Below are 20,762 nucleotides of genomic sequence, written 5' to 3'. Positions count from 1 at the left end.
TAGCTGATGTCTGGGTAGCATCCAGTTGCTGCCTATTTTTGAGAGCATTTGGGGCTGCTTGTTTTGGCCTGTCAGTTGTGTTGCAGAACTGCAGCATCTTTCTTAGCCTCACTTGTGATGCCATCAACTTTTGTTTATTCTTCAGCTCAGTGAATGTAATTCATTGTTTAATGCTGTGTTTTAGGTGGTAATCTGAAGGTGTTTCATCTTTAGTGAAAGTGTTTACTCTTATTTGGAAAAAAGAATTATACCACTTGCATATAGCATGTACAGTGAGAAATAGACAACTGATGAGGAAATCTTTTTAGAAATCTAAGAGGTGCCAGGCCTGGCCTATTGAATTTAGTTATTTTGAAGGCGAATACACCCATATTTTGTTTGTGACAACTATGCTTTGTGTTACTAAATGACTCTTATTTTATGAAATTTATTTATTTTATGAAAAATGAGTTTGGAAATTACAAAACATGACAATATGTGTGGTCTTCCTCGTAGGGAGAATTTCCAGCTTGAGGTTTGAATACTAGCAGATAAATCAAAGTCTGCTGCACATTTAGACGGATCCCATGGAACACGTTCTCTGCTGGAATCGATGAGTTCTGCTTCATTAGCTTTATTCATTTACAGTACAAGAGCACTTTCACCTACCTTTCTAATTGTTAGCAAGAAGCCTTTTGGTTATGTTTTATCTTTTGATAAATCGCCACAGCATTGCAATTGGTGGGCTATAGATTCACTTTCTAATGAAAAGTATCCCTCCAGTGACAGAGCTAGCTATGAATAACTGTTCTTCTTTTGTGTGTTTTCTTTTTAATATACAGCATTAGGGAGGCTGATTACTTTGTGTTCATTAATAAACAGCCATCTGACTGCACAAAAACTATTTGTATTGTATAGTCAGTACTTTAAAACAGTGTATTATGGATGATAGTAACCCAAAACAGGATGAGGTCTTTTATGTCTATCAAGACAGCATCTTTTAATCTGTTTTTGCCTTTTTAAAATAAAATCTATAAATCTACAAAAGAGAAATGAAACAATATCCCAAATCTCAAGTTAGTGAAGAATTCATGTGCAATAATTCTTTTTGATTTAAGAAAATGAGATGCTTTGACTCAGGTTAAACCCATAAATCATTACGGCAGCATGATCTAGCTGAACTGCTAGATAAAGCAGTGGTTAGAAAGAAGCCTTAGAAAAAGGCCTCACCAAGCAGAGAATTACTGCTTTTCTGGATTGTTCTTCTGTCACCACTACAGAGACATCATTGGAGAACTGTATGGATTTGAAGGCTCTGGTTAGCTTCTGAATAGTCTCTCAGGGAGAGGTTTCAGGAAAGACTTGATTTCATGATTATTCCTAATCTACCTTTGACATTTCCAAGCGAGAGAATGAGGTCTTTCAGGAAATACGACTTTTATTTAGCGTAAGTCATCATGGAATTTTTTATATAATAGATATATTACATATATATATTTATATAATATTTTAACTAGCAACTAAAAGTACCTTTTTTCTTAGGAGTACACTTAGTATTTTTACAGAACGGGTAAATTGTGCAAAATAAATAATGAGAAAAAGAGATCCTGAGATCAAGGATTTTGAAAGGGATGGGAGTATGAGATGGGAGTATGACATACTAGTTTAATTTGTACTCTGACTTGAGTATTAGGATGGCTTAAAAGTTTCAATTCTCTCTCTGTTCCCTCCAAGCATTCTGAATGGTAAGAAAGTGATAGTGTAAGCCTGAAACTTTCAAGACTTCTGCAAGGATTTCAGAGTAAACACCTCTTAATGAGAACCACAGAGTTAATTTCAGAGCATAAACAAAACTGTCATATTCAATGAGAATAGGGTAAGAAGAACTGAGGAGAAAAGGTAGGTGGTGAGTCCTTTTAAAGGAAGTGTTGGAATTAGCGATTAATACTTTATTGTCTTTTTTGCCACAAAAACTAATTTTAAAGATATTGTTTCACAAATACCTTTTTACTAACTTTGATTAGTTTTGTCTGCAAATGTATTTTATTCTTTATATTTTTAGTTTTTCCCTGTGCTGTGGAGTTTGCCTCAGTGAATAAGTTGCTTTTGCTATGGGTTCCTACTAATTCCCATGTTAGTTCTTGATTAGTTGATGCGTAGTAGTAATCAGCTTATCTCATCTTCTTTCCACAATCCTGCCAACTTTAACGGATGGCCTGCAATTCGCAGCATAGCCTCAGGCTAGGCTCCCAGAGGGTGCAGTCCACTTCTACAGTTGGTTTGTTGTCAAGTTTGCACTGACATAAACTTTGCTCACCCTGTGAAGCAGATGAGAGGGAATATATCTAGGGAATACATAATTAGAAATATTTCAACATTGCAGAAAATATCCAACATGTTAGCTGTCACTTTTGGATACAGCCTGAATCTTTATGGTAGTACTAGTTATGCTTAATATGTTTTGTTAATGGTTATGTAGCTGTCAAATAAATTCCATTATTTCTTATTACATCATTAGAGACCATTAAAAGGATATTAGCATGCTGATGTAATTATGCAAGCAGACGTAAAATGACTATAGTTATGATTTTATAATCTAATTATGGGTGTCCAATGCCTCTGATTGATTGTTGGACTGATATCAAGGATTGAATTCAGATGGGTAGTAGTGCTAGGACAGTCTGCATTTATTCAAAAAAAAAAAAAAAAATTACCACGGTGCAATCTGCAACATTGATCTTCTTCATGCAGTTACAGTCTTTGCCCATTATAGAGTAAACTTAAAGATGTAAGAGGTTATCAAGAAACATCCAAACTGAGAGAGTGGGGGAAGGACACTTGGAGTCTATAGCCAAAGCCATTGGTTAAAAATGTGACTTTTTTGGATTCTTTCTGACACAAAATTATTTGTGTATTTTTATATAATGTTCTCATATTTGGAATATATACTGACAAAATCGTTAAAGGAATTTTTCATTATAAAGCCTAGCTGAATACCTTTATATGGAAAGAAATCAAATTATTCCAATGTCATAGTATTTTAGACTGTATATCTTATCATTCTCAGGCACCAGTTATGAGTGAGATTCTCTGAGGAATATTACATCCTCTGATGTATACTGTGTCACCCTGTGAAATCAGTGACAACACTGTTTTTTCTCTTTCCCTGCTTGTTTCTTTCTTTACCTTATTATGCTTTTCCCTATTGCCATTGAGTAGGTTTTACTCTCTGTGGCTCTTTTCTCACAGTTTGTTTTGTTGCTTTGGCTTCCTCTGTCTGTTCATCTTAGTGGGCGTGTTGGTCATTTTTACCTCCTACTCTACCAATGCTCAGTATTCAGAGAACTGTAGTTGGAGGAGAGATGATAATTTGACCAAGCGTGCCCATTCCCGTATTTAATTTTGTGCTGGAAAATGTGCAGTAGTACACCCTATAATCATTTCATAAAACAAAATTCATACCTAAATACCACTGTTGTTTTGGAGTGTAACAATAATTCTCTATATAAACACATAAGGTGTGTGTATATATAAATACATCTGTGTGTGCGTGTGTGTGCGCATGCACTAGATGGGCAGACAGTGAGGTGATTTGAGAACTACCTGAATAGCAGAGCTAAGGGAGTTGTGACCAGTGACACAAAGTCTAGTTGAAGTCCAGCAACTAGTGGAGTACCCTGAGGGTCAATATTGATTGGTTGATTCAATCGATATTGAACAGGTCCAATCCTGATCAATTTATTCACCAGTGACCTGAAGAGACAGAGTGCACCCTCAGCAAGTTTGCTGATGATACAAAACTGGGAGCAGTGGCTGAGAAATCAGAGGACTGCACAGCCATTCAGAGGAACCATTCAGAGGAACCTTGACAGGTTGTAGAAATGGGCAGAGAGGAGCCTCATGCAGTTCAGAAAAGGGAAGTGCAGTCCTGCACCTGGGGAGGAATAATCCCACACACCAGTACAGGCTGGGGGCTGACCTGCTGGAAAGCAGCTCTGCAGAGAAGGACCTGGGAGTCCTGGTGGACAACAAGTTGACCATGACCAGCAATGTGGCCTTGTAGCCAAGAAGGCCGATGGTCTCCTGGGGTGCATTAGGAAGAGCGCTGCCAGCAGGTCGAGGGAGGTGATCCTGCCCCTCTACTCAATCCTGGCTGAGGGAGCCTACATCTGGAGTGCCGTGTCCAGTTCTGGGCTCCCCAGGACAAGAGAGACATGGAGCTACTGGAGAGAGTCCAGCAAAGGTAGACTCATCCTAAGATGATTAAAAGACTAGAGCATCTCTCACATAAGAGAAAAGGTTGAGAAAGCTGCGCCTCTTCAGCCTGGAGGAGGGAAGACTGAGGGGGGATCTTTTCCACGTGCATAAATATCTGAAGGGAAGGTGTCAAGAGGAGGGGTCAGACTCTTTTCAGTGGTGCCCAGTGCCAGGACAAGAGGGAGCGGGCACAAAGTGAAACACAGGAAGCGTCATCTGAACGTGAGGAAAGACTTTTTTACTGTGAAGGTGCCAGAGCACTGGCGCAGGTTACCCAAGGAGGCTGTGGAGTCTCCTTCCTTGGAGATGTTCAGAAGCTGTCTGGATGAGGCCCTGAGCAACCTGCTGCAAGTGACTGTGCTTGAGCAGGGGGTTTAGACTAGATCATCTGTAAAGGTCCCTTCCAACCTCAGCCATCTGTGATTCTGTGATAGGTAAAGTTGGAGATGGCCAGGATGCTTTTGCTGAATTTCAAATGTGTGTATTAAAAGATTTTTCAAGGTGCAAAAGACGATTCTGATTAAGTAATGTAATCTCCAGTATCGGCAAAGCCATAAAGTTTTATACATAATTCAATATCAGGGTTACTTGCATATGTATTGCATATTGAAAATAAAAGACCACGTGAATGAACTTTCAGAGTCTGAAGTTCAAACTCCCAGGCCTGAGGTTGATATTTAGGTTTCACCTGGCCCATCTCTCTATACACCTTGAGACTAAAGATGAATTTAGTGTTTTAGTTGAATAGTTTTTATATGAAAAATGAAAATTCAGGTATCTATGGAAACTGTTTAACAACTTCAGCTAAAAAATATCTTACAAAATTTATAGCAGCCAGAGCAGAACATTTTGGCATTTTGAAAATAAAAAGCTTTTTCAAGTCAGCGTAATGACTTGTTTCAAAATGTAGTTACATTTGGCTTATAAGACAAATGCTTTTTTTTTTCTTCTTTACCATAAAAATAAAAGTTTGGTCTGCTCTCAGACCATTGTTTTCATATTTTCTTTTTTTCATGCCAGCTGACCTAAAATATCAAATTTTCAATAAGGAATAATTATGATATAGTCTTAAAATATTTGTTCGTATCTATATTTTTCTGCAGACCTCTGTCTTATTCCATGTATAGAAAGGAAAATGCCCAGCTAACAAGCAGCTGTTCAATGCGTTGTTTGAGCCTCATTGTCCGATGTGTGGCTTCAGGCTTTATTTACTGTACATTATTCAAATCCTGCTTTGAGGTCAGAAAAAATGTTTACCCTCTCTCTCTCTCTCTCTCTCTCTCTCTTTCTCTCTCTCTCTTTTTTTTTTTTTTTTTCTCCTGTGGTGCTCTTCGCTATGCTATCAAAATCCTTTACAAACATGAATTGATGTGCTTAACTCACATGCAAGGTGGAGTATTATTAGAATTGTACAGATCTGAGTTAAAGCTTTAAGAGATTAAAGTCAAAGCCTCTGGTAATTTGAGGTGTCCAATGTGATCTCTCAGAGTATAGCTTATATGGCCTCTTCTATAAAGAAGTTCTTGTACAGAGATGCAGACCATACTGTTTTTGATTGCCATTCTAAGTGTTCAGCAGTCCCAGCAATCAGCTCTCAGTTTATACAGTGCTACTTGCTTCCACTAACAAGCTGAATTTAAATGTCTTGGCATGAAATGAACTGAATCTGAGCTTGAGGCAGAATTGGATGGTTATCAGTAGAATTCAAGGTAGAAATAGGACCTTTACATCCTTTCAGTGCCCTGCTGGCAACATATTTCCCAAAGTTGGCAAAAAATGAATTTGAGGCACCTAAAAATAGTCATTTTTCTAGTATGTGAGCAACGTTCATCCCAGGAAGGAGAGATTCTATTAAAAAATGAAAAAAAAACACAAAACAAAACGTTCTTTGAAGAAAATAGCTACAAACATGTTCTTGCCATACTTCAAAATATTATTTTGGAGTAGTGAGGTTGGAGACACTTTCCACTCCCTTTTCAAAGAAAAGGTCTCACATAACCAAACAGTGTTTTTTCTTAACTTTGTTCTTTGGAAGGGCTGAAATATTTGCGCTGGAATACATACAATTTGAAAAGCCAGCCAGCCAGCCCAGTGAGAAGAACTTGGTCTGAGAAAGATTTCTGAAAGTCAGGCCAAGTGGTGAAAGTTTGAAAAAGCTTATAACATGTTCAAATCAAAAGTGCTGAGCAGGTAAAATGATGAGTGGCACTCCCAGCTTCACCTGTTATGAACATGTGTACTGGCTGTAGTGTCCTGATCATGCCAGATAGGTTTTTTTCATTGTTTGTTATGCTATTTTTCTAACACTTGAAAAACTCAATCAGCCAGTTAATCATATTCAGTCATCTAGAACCTAAACACTGGAGCAGTACTTGGTATTTTCACTTCATCATGCTGATAGATTATGACATGTGGTATATGTATGCTCTAAATATGAGCACCTCAGGAAATTATTGGTAGCTTGAGAGGCAGGATGTTGCAAGGGAGGTATATTCAACTCAGTGAGCAGTAGTGGAACAAGTAGCACATTGACTTGTTAGCTGGTTTATATCAGCCAGGAACACACAAACTTCCCTCTTCTGTACTGACAAATCCTGTCTCAATGATTCAGTGTGATGAATCTCTTTGCTGTTGTATAACAAAACCCTGTAGGCGACTTTTAACAAAGTTTGTTCTAAATCAACATTTTCTGCTGTTTTTATCATCTATTCCAGTTAGATTTACTGGGAGGAATGTCCTAATACTGTGTTTATGAAAAAACATACAGTCCTCCTGCTCTGCTTAGTGCTGTGGTATAAACTAACAATAGAGTAAAGTTTTATTTCCATTCCATTTGTTTTTCCAGAACTTAAGCAACATTTTCATTTTGATTTGAACTGTCTGTGCTTGGTCTCAATAAAAAGGTACACCTTTCAGAAAAGTTGAAGAATATTTGTCACCTATTCTTTGATTTTTAAATAGGAAACCAATGGACTAACAGTGTTTGGCTTAATCTTGTTTAAAATATTATAAATGCATAACTCAGAAATAATGGATCCACTTTTATTCAAACGTGACTTCTTTTGCAGATTTAATGAGTCTGTAAAACATTGTCTGAGAAATGTATTGCTATAACTCATTGCATGCAGGTTTTTATTAGAAATTGCATTCTATTTTCTGGTACGTATTGTCTTATTTGTCATTTGTCTACATATATCTTATTTAACAACTAATTTATAATCTAAAGATGCATAAATTTTTAAAGGAATCAGGATAAGGAAACCAATATAAAGTGGAAGTTTCAACTGTACATTTCTTTATTTAAAAATGAGTGATTTTTCAACCTCAGCATTACATTAGTCTTGTGGATTTTTTTTCCTGAGGTATATTATATTTTGTGTGCTTTCTCTCTAATAAACGTCCATATAACCAAGATCGTTTTGCCCTTTCCACTGTAACTTTCCTGCTAGAAAAATATAAAAATATATTAAAATAACAAGAAGTATTTTGGCCTGCAGCATTTTGTGAATTCTAGGTGACAATACAGAAAGATGATAAAAATATAGAGAGCCTCTTATAAATAAAAATGTACTAAGTTTGGCTTTCTATTACAACATTTCATCTCATTAAATCAAAGCTTTTGCACCTTTGTAGTCCAAAGCACAATGTAATCCAGTTTTATATATACATTCCATGTAGTCATAGGCCCCTACTCAGGAGAAGTTTCTTACAGATGAAAGTGAATTTTTAAGGTTTATCTAGCTGTCTATTTTTAACTTCATGTTTCTTTCTCTACTGTTCATCCCTCTGTCTATGAAGGCCATCATATTCCTTTTTAATAAAATTAAGGCTGAGATCGTTATAAAGTAGGCAGAATATACTCCTCCTCTAAGCAAGTTACTGAATGTGTGCTGTTTCATTTTAATTTTTATAATATTTCACACAGTATTAACTGGTAATCATTTCCAGTCTACAGATGAGTAAATTGAAACTCAAGACAATTTGCTTGATTTTTTTTTTCCCTAAAACTATACAGAACTTAGTGGCAGATATGAAAATAGGACAGAGAACTGTGGTTCTCACTCTTAAACTAAAACATGCTCCACAAATAAAACAACTAATATTAGACATGGAAAAATATTAACTTGCAGGAGAACTGACTATGTAATTTTTAAGAAGAAATTATTGTAAAGATTCGTTTAAAAGAATAATCCATTTTAAGATAGATAAAAAATGAATGTTATCTCTAAGTCTTTCTTGATCCTTCTGCCCCCGATTACCCAACTCTCCAACATGCAGACTCTCCGTCTGTCTGTCTCTCTTTCTGTCTCTCTCTGTTTGTATGTATTACAGACATGGTAAACAGGTAAATTATTGTGCCCTTACTGTTTTCACCTAACCAGTTAATACTGTATGTCCAGGCCTATGACCTGCACTATGACCTGCCTGTGGAAGGGTTTATATTTCTAAGGAATCATGGCTTTGGGAGCAAATGTTCTTCGAGTGATGTGAATGAAAGATCCTAGTAAATTCTCTCCAGCAGTGCCTCCTTCGCAAGAAACAAGGCTGATGGCAAGTGTCTCTCCCTCAGAGCTGCAGGGCAAGCCCCAACCCAATCTTCTAGTTCATTTCCTTAGAGTTAAAGGAGAAACTCCTAGGTTCGTAAGAGGGGAAACCAGCAGGATTTAGTTGTAGCAAAGTAACTCAGAGTTTTGTACCTTTTCGAACAGAGGCTTTAGCAGTTTGTTTCTTTAAAATTCAGTTATACTCTGTCTAATATTAAACACGTATCTGGCTTCTATCAAAGATGGGAGGATGGCTGATCCTTTAGCTCTGCAAAAGTCCTAATACATGAGTCATGCTCTTCATTAATTATAAAAAGTCACTTGTGCGAACTTAAGGTGATTATCATCCCAATAGAAGGATTTTGCAAGTGATTTCAACACCAATAACAATACAGATATGCAGAGAATAAGCAGACCTGAAGTCAGTAAATGCGCTGCATATTTACTGACTAAAATTTTAGATTGTCTACTTGTTTATCTACCAGCCAGACTGCCAAAAGGCATAAAGGAGAATGGAAATATAAATAGTATACAATTATCTTTTAAAAAATGACATAACTTCGTTATCATTTAGCATAATCTCTGTGTATGAAATGAAAAAATCACTGTACATTTAAGCATCAAACACTTGAAACCATTTTCCTTGTCTCTCAGGGTCCAAACATTTGTAGAATTCACAAAAAGAAATTAAAACACTTGCATGTTTGTTCTTTTAAATAGTATAACTAAGAACCTTATTTGCACGGCAGGCAAAGCTGGCAACTTTCATGTACTCAGCATGGTGAAAATGTCAAGTTTCATGGCTTGTGACAGATTAATAGAAAATTATTTTAAAACTCTGAAAATTATTCATAGATCTTGAGTAATCATCAGAGGTTGCATTTTGTAAAGAATAAAAACAGGCAAAACTGAGTGTAGCATCAGTCTCCAAATTGAATGTTCTTAGTTTTTTAAATAATTGAAATGGTAGACTTAGCAAAAAATCTTCACCAAGCAAATTGTAAAACCTTCAAAATATTCTTTCATCTTATTTTGCATTGTAAATTAGTATCAATGTATTTAGCGCAGTTTTGACAAGTATAAAGGATTATACAAACAATCATTTAGAATTGCTTGGTATCAGAGGCCTACAAAATGTGGACTGCTGTTATTGTAGAGCATTCCTTTTTTGACCAGTCATCCATTTTTGGTGACTTTACTCTGAAATTATTCTAATGACATTGGTGTGTCAGTTGTAACAGCTGAGAGCAGTGCAGCAGAGTCACTTCAAGGAGCACCATTTCTGGGCCAGTTCCTCTATGGCTCTGGAAGCAAAGATGGCAGTACAGGTATGACTCCAAAGAATTAACTGATTTGCTTTAAACAGAGTCTATATAGGTAGGTTGCAGAGACAAGCCTTAGATACAAACGTCAGACCAAGCACTAAATTTTGTTTCCGTATAGTTACATGTGCAAGATGTGAATGCTTCGAATCTGTCACTATGATGAATCTTTCTCATCTATCTGTTGAATATGCCATAATCAGCTCTATGGTATAAACCATTCTAATGCAGCATCAATGGCAATAGAAAACCAATCACTATTTGGTGAATTTAAGGCATTATGCTACTAACTTGTTGGGCTACTTAATGCCAGTAAGCACTGCAATTAGTATCTCTCCTTTAGCAGGGATTTTGCTTTTTCATCTTTAGTGCCTGGCCATTGTCATACAACAGCCATTGATCTCAATATGACAAATCTCTCTCTCTCTCTCTCAATCCATGCTAGCTGTACGTTGAATACTGGGCTAGGGTTCTAGAATCAGTGTTGTCAACAAACAGTTCATACTTACTGTATATAAAGGATATAAATATGAATAGATAATGTATTTTTGGCAGTAGTACATCGTGTTATGTAATATTGTGTCACTCTTCAGTTTAGGGAGAATGTTAAGAGTTTCCAGAGAAGGGCTCCAAGAACTGGAAAAATGCAAGAAACTCAGTCTGCTAAAATAGAAAAAAAATCAATCAATCAGTAGCTGTAAGTACATCCATATGAACAGAAATGTGAGAATGGAGAATGTATATGGCTGTACATTGAATTTTGATAAATTCAGATGGAAAGTGAAGCAAACTTTTGAGAAGTAAATAAAAAGGAAAAGATACAATGCTGTCTATCATGAGCGTTTTGAATATTAAGTCTAAATGATGATCCATATACTCTACTCAACAGTTGAGGGAAATTATTTTGTAGAAGACCAAACTAGTCCACTAGATCCATAGATTTCCTGAGTGTTTGAAGCTTAGTGAGGCTTACGTAATATAAATAGAATATAAAGCAATTATCCACAGAGTAGGAGTTGGTCAAAAATGTTGATGAAACCTGATTGAACTGCCCAGTGGGTTTACAGCTGTTTTGAATAACAGAAGAAGCACAAAACAGCCAGTGTACATTTTTTTTATCTGTCTCTGCATTATATGAGCATGACCAACCGCACTTCTTTGCCTTTTCTTTGCTCTATGTCATGTAACAGACATACTGCATTATGAAAATACCTCTATTAGTCATATTTTTTTTTCTGTCAGTTTGATTTGAAATAAGTATACTTATGTATGAGTATATATAATACATTTACAGACGGGTGTTCATTTTAGCTTTTCCTACATTGAGAGGCGGAAAGGAAATATCAGTGCGACATTAACAATAGACATAAGGTTCAAATTCCTAAACACAGTAAGCACAGAAATGTGTACGCATTGCAAGTCATTAGTTCAAGCCCACCAAACATTTCCTGTGACAATTACCTTTGCTGCTATAAAATTTACTTTGCACAATCCTTTGAAGCGTTACTAATTGCTTTTCTTAACCCCCAGAGATTAAAGGATTTTGAAATGAACATATAGACAAGTAGTGATTCTAATTTCAAATATAAGCTTTATTAAGGCAAGTTCAGTTTTACAAAATAGGATCATTAACAGAATGCTTAATGTTTGAAGTATCCAATCCTCATCCTCCTATCTTCCTCCAATTTCAAGAAATTGCACTCTGCCTGTGTGTGTGTGTATATATATATATATATGTATGTATGTATGTATATATATTTTTTTTAAATGTGCAACCTCAACTCATTTCCATCTGGCATCAGTTCTGTGTCTCATCTTCAAGAATAAACATAACCATGTTGGCACTTGTTTCTCAAACCCTTTTCCACTAGGGGGTATGATAGACTGTGACTGTATTTCATAGTAACCCTTCTGTATGATACTGTAGTACTAAAGCAGACACACATGAGGGAGAAGAACAGTCATGCAAAGCTTGATACATAATTTATGGAGATTTAAATCCTGCCATTCATAAATATAATTATAACCTAAGGCTTGAAAGTTATATGGACCTTGCCATATTGATCCTGCTCCAGCTCTGTTTATTCAGACCATTCATTTGTTGACAGACACAATATAATAAGAATGCTATCAATCTGTAAAACAATTAATGAAAGGAAATACTTTTATTGTACACAAAGAATTTTGTTTTTTTTTCTGTGCATGTTGTGCTCCCTCCCACCTTCAGTTGGGAAATATAATCCCATGGAGAGGGGAATATTATTAAATCAGCAATCAACTTTCAAGTCATTTTGGTATAAACACTGTAATTATTTCATCTCTAGTAAACAGCATATAAAACAACAGCACATAAGGGTGACAATTTGCAATATGCTTTGAATGTCTTTGTTAAAAAAAACTATTATGGCTGAAGGCAACATTATTGAAATTAAAAAAAAAAAAAGAAGAAGTTCTGACAGCCAACAGAGGGAGTAATTAGTCAGTAAATTTCAAGTAATAAATGTAGCAGGTCATTGCAACAGACATCACATTTTGTTGGGGGGAGAAGTCACTGTTTATTAGCCTTGAAGCCAGATTTGCTTTCTTTTTTCAAAAAACATAACAAAGTATTATGAAAAAAATGTTATGTGCAATTATAATAATTCCGCTTACAAGAATTTTAAAACTCACAATCTTTTCTCACTTAGGTGGGTATAAGTTCACTTATGTCAAAGTTTACCACAGATTTACATAGATATAATTGTAGTAGGATACACCTTGGGGAGAGAATTGTTAAACCTAAAATCTTACATAAAATGTTGTATTCAGAGATTAAATGTGGTGCCATATAACATTTTTAATCCCTCTATTATAGCAGGAGAAATACTCCATTGCATGCATTAGAATTTTTTTAAATTTCAGACTGGGCATTGTATTTTACATTTATGATTGCTTTCGTCCGCCCAGCTCTGAGTGCTGCGGTGATGTAATCTACCACAAAGTGGGGATGCCTCTGCTAACTGGCAGAATCATCCGTGATTTGTGGGAACGGTTTGTTTGCAATTCTTCGGGTCATAAACAATAGTGTGCACTTCGGTGAGCTTCAGTATTTAGAGGGATGTAAGGACAATTGCCATTAATACTAGCTAGGCTTCAGAGAGTTTGACAGCGTCATGAAAAAGCAGTCTCGTCTATATAGTTTAAAGTTCCTGGTCAGTAAGTATCAGGCGAATGTTTTATATGGCTTAGAACCTTTTCTCAGACTGGTTACTTTCTTGTTAGGAGTCATTTAAAATATATTTTTCAGACAAATAATTACTGTTTTTGTTTAAATGATCTTGTCCGACATACAATGAACAGTGAGGGATTCCCCAAAGGGCATCCATTGTTATTGAAATACTTATTTATTGGGTGCTTTTGCCAGAAACCCCTCATGAGAAAAATCTCATTTTATGAGCTTGTGAAGCAGTCAGTTCCCAAAATATCTAGCAGAAATGCAATTTTGGCCAAGTAATCTCAAGGTCTTTTGTTTGCTTTTAAATAATCAGCAGAATATCTGTGTGTGAAAAGTTGTGACAAGAACTGCTTTATTTTCTATATTTTGTAAATATTCTTAGCAAAGTTTTGCTTATGTTGTCACCTGGCAAATCCTTCTTAAACTCAAACATTCAGTTATGACTGCAGAGTAAAGCAGTATCCCACATGGTAATATACGAATGGGCATTTTAAAAGTTTCTTAGATTTCTTCCCCAAAAGGATGGGTATTAACCAGCATCATCAGAGTCCCATAAGGATTTCTTTTCCCACCTGATTTTTTTTCTCTTTATTTCCCTATATTTTCTCATCAGTCATGTGGAGGAATGACAGTGCTTGTGATAGTGCACATGTGGGCATGATTGTCTACTCTGGCTTCTATCCTGTTGCTGGATTATCCTGGCAGAGTCACTAGAGAGAGAAAGATGTGATAGTCCCAGGCAGTCTCAAATGACAGGAATCCTTTGTTTTAAATTCCTATGTCATGCTCCCTAGGTTGGATCACTGAAATGATCCAGTACTTCACCAGTACAATTTTAACGATGTTGTTAAGTGCCTAGCCACAGTGAGTGGTATAGTGGCACAGCTGAGGGAGGAGTGAGCTCTAGCACAGAGACAGAGGTAACAAACCAAGGCAAGGGAAGGAGCAGGAAGAAACTTATGCTGTCTTTGCTGGTGAAGCCAAAGGGCAGTGTAACTACACTATATTTGAAAGTTAGCATTAGTTTCAGGTGCTCGACTACGATGGAATACATGTTGTAAATTTGAGCGGATATATGAAGTTGTTTCTTTATGTTGTCCTTGTCATAGGCCTCCTGCATACTAGCTTGAAGCCTGCTTTTATTTAAAGTGCACGCTGCTGATTACACTATAAGCATTGGAGTGGCTGAAGAGGGCTCTTAGGCTGGAAATGAAAGAAGGAGGACAGTGTAAAGCTCAATTATATTCAGTGCATAGAATCAGGAAACTCCCATGTGCCTTTTATGGTTGATTATTTCACCTTTAGTGACAGAATCTGTGAATGGTCTGAATTTTTATAAAGCAGTTATGTATCTCAGAATATACTGTGCAATGGTATTATATCATAAAGAACTATTTAAATGATGCTAATAAATGCTTTATAGCTGCTCAATGTTTATTAAAATATATTTCTTGCACATTAAAGATGGCATCATCTTTAGCAATAAAATCTCTGTTTTCTTTTCTCTCTCCTTCCCACCCCCAGAAAAGTATTTAGAGAAAAGAGATTGATTAATGACAGATCCTGTTAACTCCAGAATAGACTGTGCACAGTGTATGCCTTGCGTAGTAAAAGATTAAGCTCCTTAGTCTTTCTCTGATTCCCTTTGTGACCTCTAAGCAAAGTCTTATGATCAATAATAATTTTCTTCTCTCTAGAATGGAAAAAGTTTAAAGGTATTTCTGTATAGGAGATGTGTGATTCAATTAAGCACACTTCATTAAATGCTCTCAATTACAAAAATACAAAATGCATTTCAAGCCCTGAAATAATTTTTTTTCAGAATACTTCTGTTACGTAGGAATGTGTTAAGATTTCATTTACTCATAAGCCACAGCTATGGAAGGTTGAAGTGTGTTTCATATGTGGTTCTAGGTAATGTACTTCAATGATGATTGAGACAGGGTTATTATTCATAGTACAAATATAACTCTTCACTGATTATGTCATTAATAACAACTTCAGAACTCACATAATACAAACTATATAAGTAAACAGTTCTTATGGTGCCAATTTTCATATTTGCACTTCTGTTAATCTACATTGTAGTTTCTACTGGGTCTTGATATCTGGAAATTTTTTAAAATACTTTTACTATGTTTGGGTGTATTTTTCCTGTGTTTTCTGCATATATATATTTTAGTATAATATTAAGGATCTCAGAACTTAAAATTCTTTATTACTATATTACTTTTAGGTACATGTAAGTTTGATGTTATTGGAATTAGTGGAAACTGAATACAAGACTATTTACATGGTTTTATTTTTCTTTAAAAATAAACAGTGAAATTTTTTTGTCAAACTCTGAATACTTTACTCTGCCAGTCTTTGTCTTGTTAATTTGTAATTCGCTCAGTAAATATCTTATAGATTTTAATGCCATAAAGAGCTATCAGGCTCAACCCAAAAAGGTCAGCAGAGAGTCCATCACTCCCCTTCATAAGTTATTCAGATAGATGATCACCTCTTGTTAAAAGATAAATACGTTGTGCCATCTTTCTGGACAAAATCTGTATAGGTTTCAATTTTCAGCCATTGGATCAGATTTGTCCAAAATCTTTTCACCGTGTATGTTCTTGCAGGATCAAGATCAAAATTCTGAGCTTCTTTATTGTTTTTCTATAAGGTAGGATTCATAGGCTTACAGTTGTGATAAGAGGACTAAGCTTGTATTCATGTAAGGCTTATAAAATTTGAAAGCACATGTAATCTTCTCTAGATGCTGAATTCCAGTTTTGTTCTATGCTGTATTTGAGTGACTAACTTAATTTCTGTGCCTCCATTTTGCCAGCTTCCTAGTAGGAATAATATTTACAGGAGTGTTCTGAAGTTTATTTAATGTCTCTGAAATCATTCGAGCACAAGATATAAAAAAACCACCCATAAGAGGTACAAAAATGTATGCAAATGTAGCTAATGAAGCAAAAGGAAGAGGGCTAAATGGAGTCTTAATAGTTTCTCCTTAAAAACCTGTTTTGATAAGGAATATTATGTCCTATCTCTTGATTATGAGTCTTACATTTTTAATAATCTCTTTTAGCATGCTGGGACCAGCTGTGACCTTCAGAGTGCACTCAAACCGCCAGAACATTTCAGCTACAGATGTTGCCAAAGCAGCAGGTAAGAATCCTTATGCTCCATTCCCAAACTGTGACCTCCTGCTCTTCAGTTTAGAGGGCAGCATCACTACAAACAAGAGACAGCACATTCTTTCAGGAAGATTGGCATTTGCGGAAGGAGACAGTTGAGGGTGAGTGGCACATCTGGGAAATAGAAGTATAACATCTCTGAGTCAATTAAAACTGCCAGAGACATCTTTGTTTGCAGAGGAAATGGATTAAATAGAGATGTGTAGACATGGCCTAGCATGGTGAAAAACTCTTCGATGTTGTCAGGAGCTTAGGAAACTAGACTAGGTATTTCTAAATGAGAAGTGAATACCTCTGCCTTTCAAAGATATTTTTTCAGGCAGAAAAGTGTTACTGCATTTTAACTTTAATTTCTGGATCGAAAGATAGTATAAATATACCTTTGTGGTGTATTGCTTAGGCAGTTTCTGTGACCTGTTAATCTTGAGAGTAAACATTTTATTTCTAAAGCTCACCTGCTTCTGAATAAATACTACTGGTATCAGCACTGTTGTTGGCTTCTTATCAACTTCACTATTAACTATATTATGGAAGAGTTTTTGACTACAAGAAAAATTTCTGCAAAGTTATTGAACTGATAACTGATTTGCTTCCAAAGTAACCAACTGATAGTTTTTAATAATTACAAATAGACAAGTTGCAGTATTGCTTGAAATAGGACCAAAAGAAGTTTGTTTGAAGAGAATCTGGGAGCCAAAAATTGTCCATTAACTTCTGCCCTGTCCCATAATGAATGAATTTAGCTATAGAAAGAACTGGAGTAGTTTCTATGACAGAACCTTTCTTTGTAGGGGACTCATTGGAGGATCTGTCTCTCAAAAAAGAGATTATGAAAAACAGTCAAATGAACATTTTCTAGTCACCAACATAATATTGTATTCACTCAGAGTTTTGAGGAGCTTAAGGACAAAAACAAAAAAAACAAAAACAAAAAACAAACAAACAAAAAAAAAGGTTAAGCACCATCAGTGGTGTGAAACTTTTCACTTCAAGCTTTCTGTTAACTGGTGATTAGAGAGTACCAAATGGGATACCATTTTTTAAAAACAGATTTAACATGCCAATGAGCCTTAGGTTTGTACTGTGGAAATTAATAGAAGTTTACAATAGTTATCGTAATTATTATGTAAGTATCATACACTTAAATGTATGTGATATATTTGGGACATTAATATGGCTTTCTTATAGCGATGTCCTGCCTTGGAAACTTAAATCTCTAAAGGCTTCAACAAACATGATGCAGCTGATAGAATCTACCTGGATTTCCAAAGACTTTTGATAAGTTCTTTCACTAAAAGTTTCTAAGGAAACTAATTATTCCATGGAATAAAAATTACGTGGAATCAGTAATTGGTTAAGAGACAAGAAACAGAGAGTAGGCATAAATTATCAGTTTTCTGAAAAGGTGGAGATAGCAGCATAGTTTTGCAGGGATCTCTGCAGGGACTAGTATTCAACATACTTACAAATGAGTGGGGAAGGAGGTTGAGCAGGCTGATGAGAAAGCCTGCTAATAATGCTAAATTATTCACAGTATTAAAGGTGAAAATTGAAGAAATGTATGAAGTCTTTACTAGACTGAGTGACTGGACTCAAAATGGCAGATGAAATTCATTGCAGATTTATGTAAAAATGCATATGGGGAAAAATACCAAATAGCTTTACATATGAAGCTGTGGAGTCTGATTAGACCATTACTCCTCAGGAGTGAGATCTTAGTGAGGTAATAGATAATTTCATGAAAATAATAGTTCTGTCTTAGTATCTGTCAAATAAGGTAAGTGTTGTTAAGAATTGTTAGGAAAGGATTAGGTAACAAACCAGAGAATATCATATGCTGTTGAATAAATCTATGGCATATCTGTATTTAAATACTATGTAAAGTTCTACTCCCGCCCCAGAGTGACTGGAAACTGAGCTCAAAAGATTCAGAGAAAGGCAGAAGGCATGATTGTAATATGGAATATCTTCCATATAACAAATGATGAAGTTAGGCAGTAGTCTTCGTTCTGGAAAAGAAATGACTATGACATGAGGAAGGTCTCTAAAATCCAGCGTGCACAAAGAATGTGGAGAGGATTGTTCAGTATCTCTTACAATACAGGAACAAACTGAACTAGTAGAAGGCAGGTTCCAAATAAATAAAATAAAATTGGTTAATATGCAATTTGTAGTTACACCAGTTGTGATTGGTAAAGTTTAACGTGCGTTCAAAAATGTTGATGTAAACAAGTTCACACAGGAAAACTCCACTGAAATTTATGAAATCCATCAAAACTTTGTCAAGTTCAGGAGATTTCTGGTGTGTCTGTATCAAAAGCTGACTCTGGGTCCTCATCAACATTTGTTTCTTTTGCTTGACTTGTTCTTAGCTTGTTTCCTACCACTAGTGTCAGAATAGTTGTTTCCAGCTTGCTTACCTTAAACACATGTGATTGAGTAGGCAGATTCTGCAGACAAAAAATATTACCCCAGAGGAAGTTCTATAACCTCACGAACTTAAATTAACCTAGATAATGTTTTATCTACTTTATATATTCATATTTCTCTTATTTCCTAACATATTTTAGTACATGACAGTTTTCCATTTTTATGGCTGCACAAAGGCATTCACAGCAGCCTTTTATCACCTCATATTAGTATGTCACCATAGTCATGTCACCACTGGGCATAGCATGTCACCGATGGGCAAAAATTGAAGCACAGGAAATTCCGCCTGAATGTGAGGGGGAATTTCTTCACTGTGAGAGGGACAGAGCACTGGATCAGGTTGCCCAGAGAGGTTGTAGAGTCTCCTTCTCTGGAGATCTTCAAGGCCCACCTGGATGTAACCCTGTCTAACATGCTCTAGGTGACCCTGCTTGAGCAGTGGGGTTGGACTAGATGATCTCCAGAGGTCCCTTCCAACCTTATTGATTCTATGATAGTCGTATTATTGTTATTACTAAAACTTGTGTTTGCCCTTTTACCAAACCCTTCCCCCATTCTATCAACTATGGAAACATTTTAAATTAAGAAAAGCATCTTGTTTCTCTTTTCTAACCAATAAATCACAGAATCACAGATGGCTGAGGTTGGAAGGGACCTTTACAGATGATCTAGTCTAAACCCCCTGCTCAAGCACAGTCACTTGCAGCAGGTTGCTCAGGGCCTCATCCAGACAGCTTCTGAACATCTCCAAGGAAGGAGACTCCACAGCCTCCTTGGGTAACCTGCGCCAGTGCTCTGGCACCTTCACAGTAAAAAAGTCTTTCCTCACGTTCAGATGACGCTTCCTGTGTTTCACTTTGTGCCCGCTCCCTCTTGTCCTGGCACTGGGCACCACTGAAAAGAGTCTGACCCCTCCTCTTGACACCTTCCCTTCAGATATTTATGCACGTGGAAAAGATCCCCCCTCAGTCTTCCCTCCTCCAGGCTGAAGAGGCGCAGCTTTCTCAACCTTTTCTCTTATGTGAGAGATGCTCTAGTCTTTTAATCATCTTAGGATGAGTCTACCTTTGCTGGACTCTCTCCAGTAGCTCCATGTCTCTCTTGTCCTGGGGAGCCCAGAACTGGACACGGCACTCCAGATGTAGGCTCCCTCAGCCAGGGTTGAGTAGAGGGGCAGGATCACCTCCCTCGACCTGCTGGCAGCGCTCTTCCTAATGCACCCCAGGAGACCATCGGCCTTCTTGGCTACAAGGCCACATTGCTGGTCATGGTCAACTTGTTGTCCACCAGGACTCCCAGGTCCTTCTCTGCAGAGCTGCTTTCCAGCAGGTCAGCCCCCAGCCTGTACTGGTGCATTGGTCCAGGTCACAGGTGAATAAATTGAACAGGATTGGAACCACTATTGACCCCCCAGGTACTCCACTAGTTACTGAACTCCAACCAGTCTTTGCACCACTGGTCCCAACCCTTTGAGTTCTGCCTTTCAGCCAGTTCTCAGTCTACCTCACTGTCTACTCATCTAACCTGTACTTCTTGAGCTTGCCTGTGAAGATGTATGGGAGACAGTGTCAGGAGCCCTACTGAAGTCAAGGTTCAGTGTTCTCCCATCATCTACCCAGCCAGTTGTTCCATCATGGGAGGCTCTAAGGTTGGTTAAGCATGACTTCCACTTCCTGAATCCATTCTGACTACTGCTGATCACCTCCTTGTTTTTCATGAGCATGGGAATGGTCCAGGATTAACTGTTCTATCAAACAAGGTTGGTTTAGCTTGTCAACATACTTGCTAATCAGTTCATTTTATTTTAAGTAAAGGTTTTCTTGCTTGT

General features: G+C 36.7%; 1 protein-coding gene across 1 annotated transcript in view; it reads left to right on the top strand.

Moving 5' to 3' along the window:
* PTPRN2 (protein tyrosine phosphatase receptor type N2) overlaps positions 1–20,762 on the top strand; it is a 493,407-nt gene that overhangs the window by 117,247 nt on the left and 355,398 nt on the right. The window contains exon 11 of the mRNA XM_062570859.1: positions 16,396–16,475. Coding sequence (XP_062426843.1) covers positions 16,396–16,475 — 80 coding nt within the window. The remainder of the gene's footprint in view (positions 1–16,395; positions 16,476–20,762) is intronic.

The sequence above is a fragment of the Rhea pennata genome, chromosome 2 (genome assembly GCF_028389875.1).
Source record: "Rhea pennata isolate bPtePen1 chromosome 2, bPtePen1.pri, whole genome shotgun sequence".
Taxonomy (NCBI): Eukaryota; Metazoa; Chordata; class Aves; order Rheiformes; family Rheidae; genus Rhea; species Rhea pennata.
This window is presented reverse-complemented; position numbering and strand designations above follow the sequence as displayed.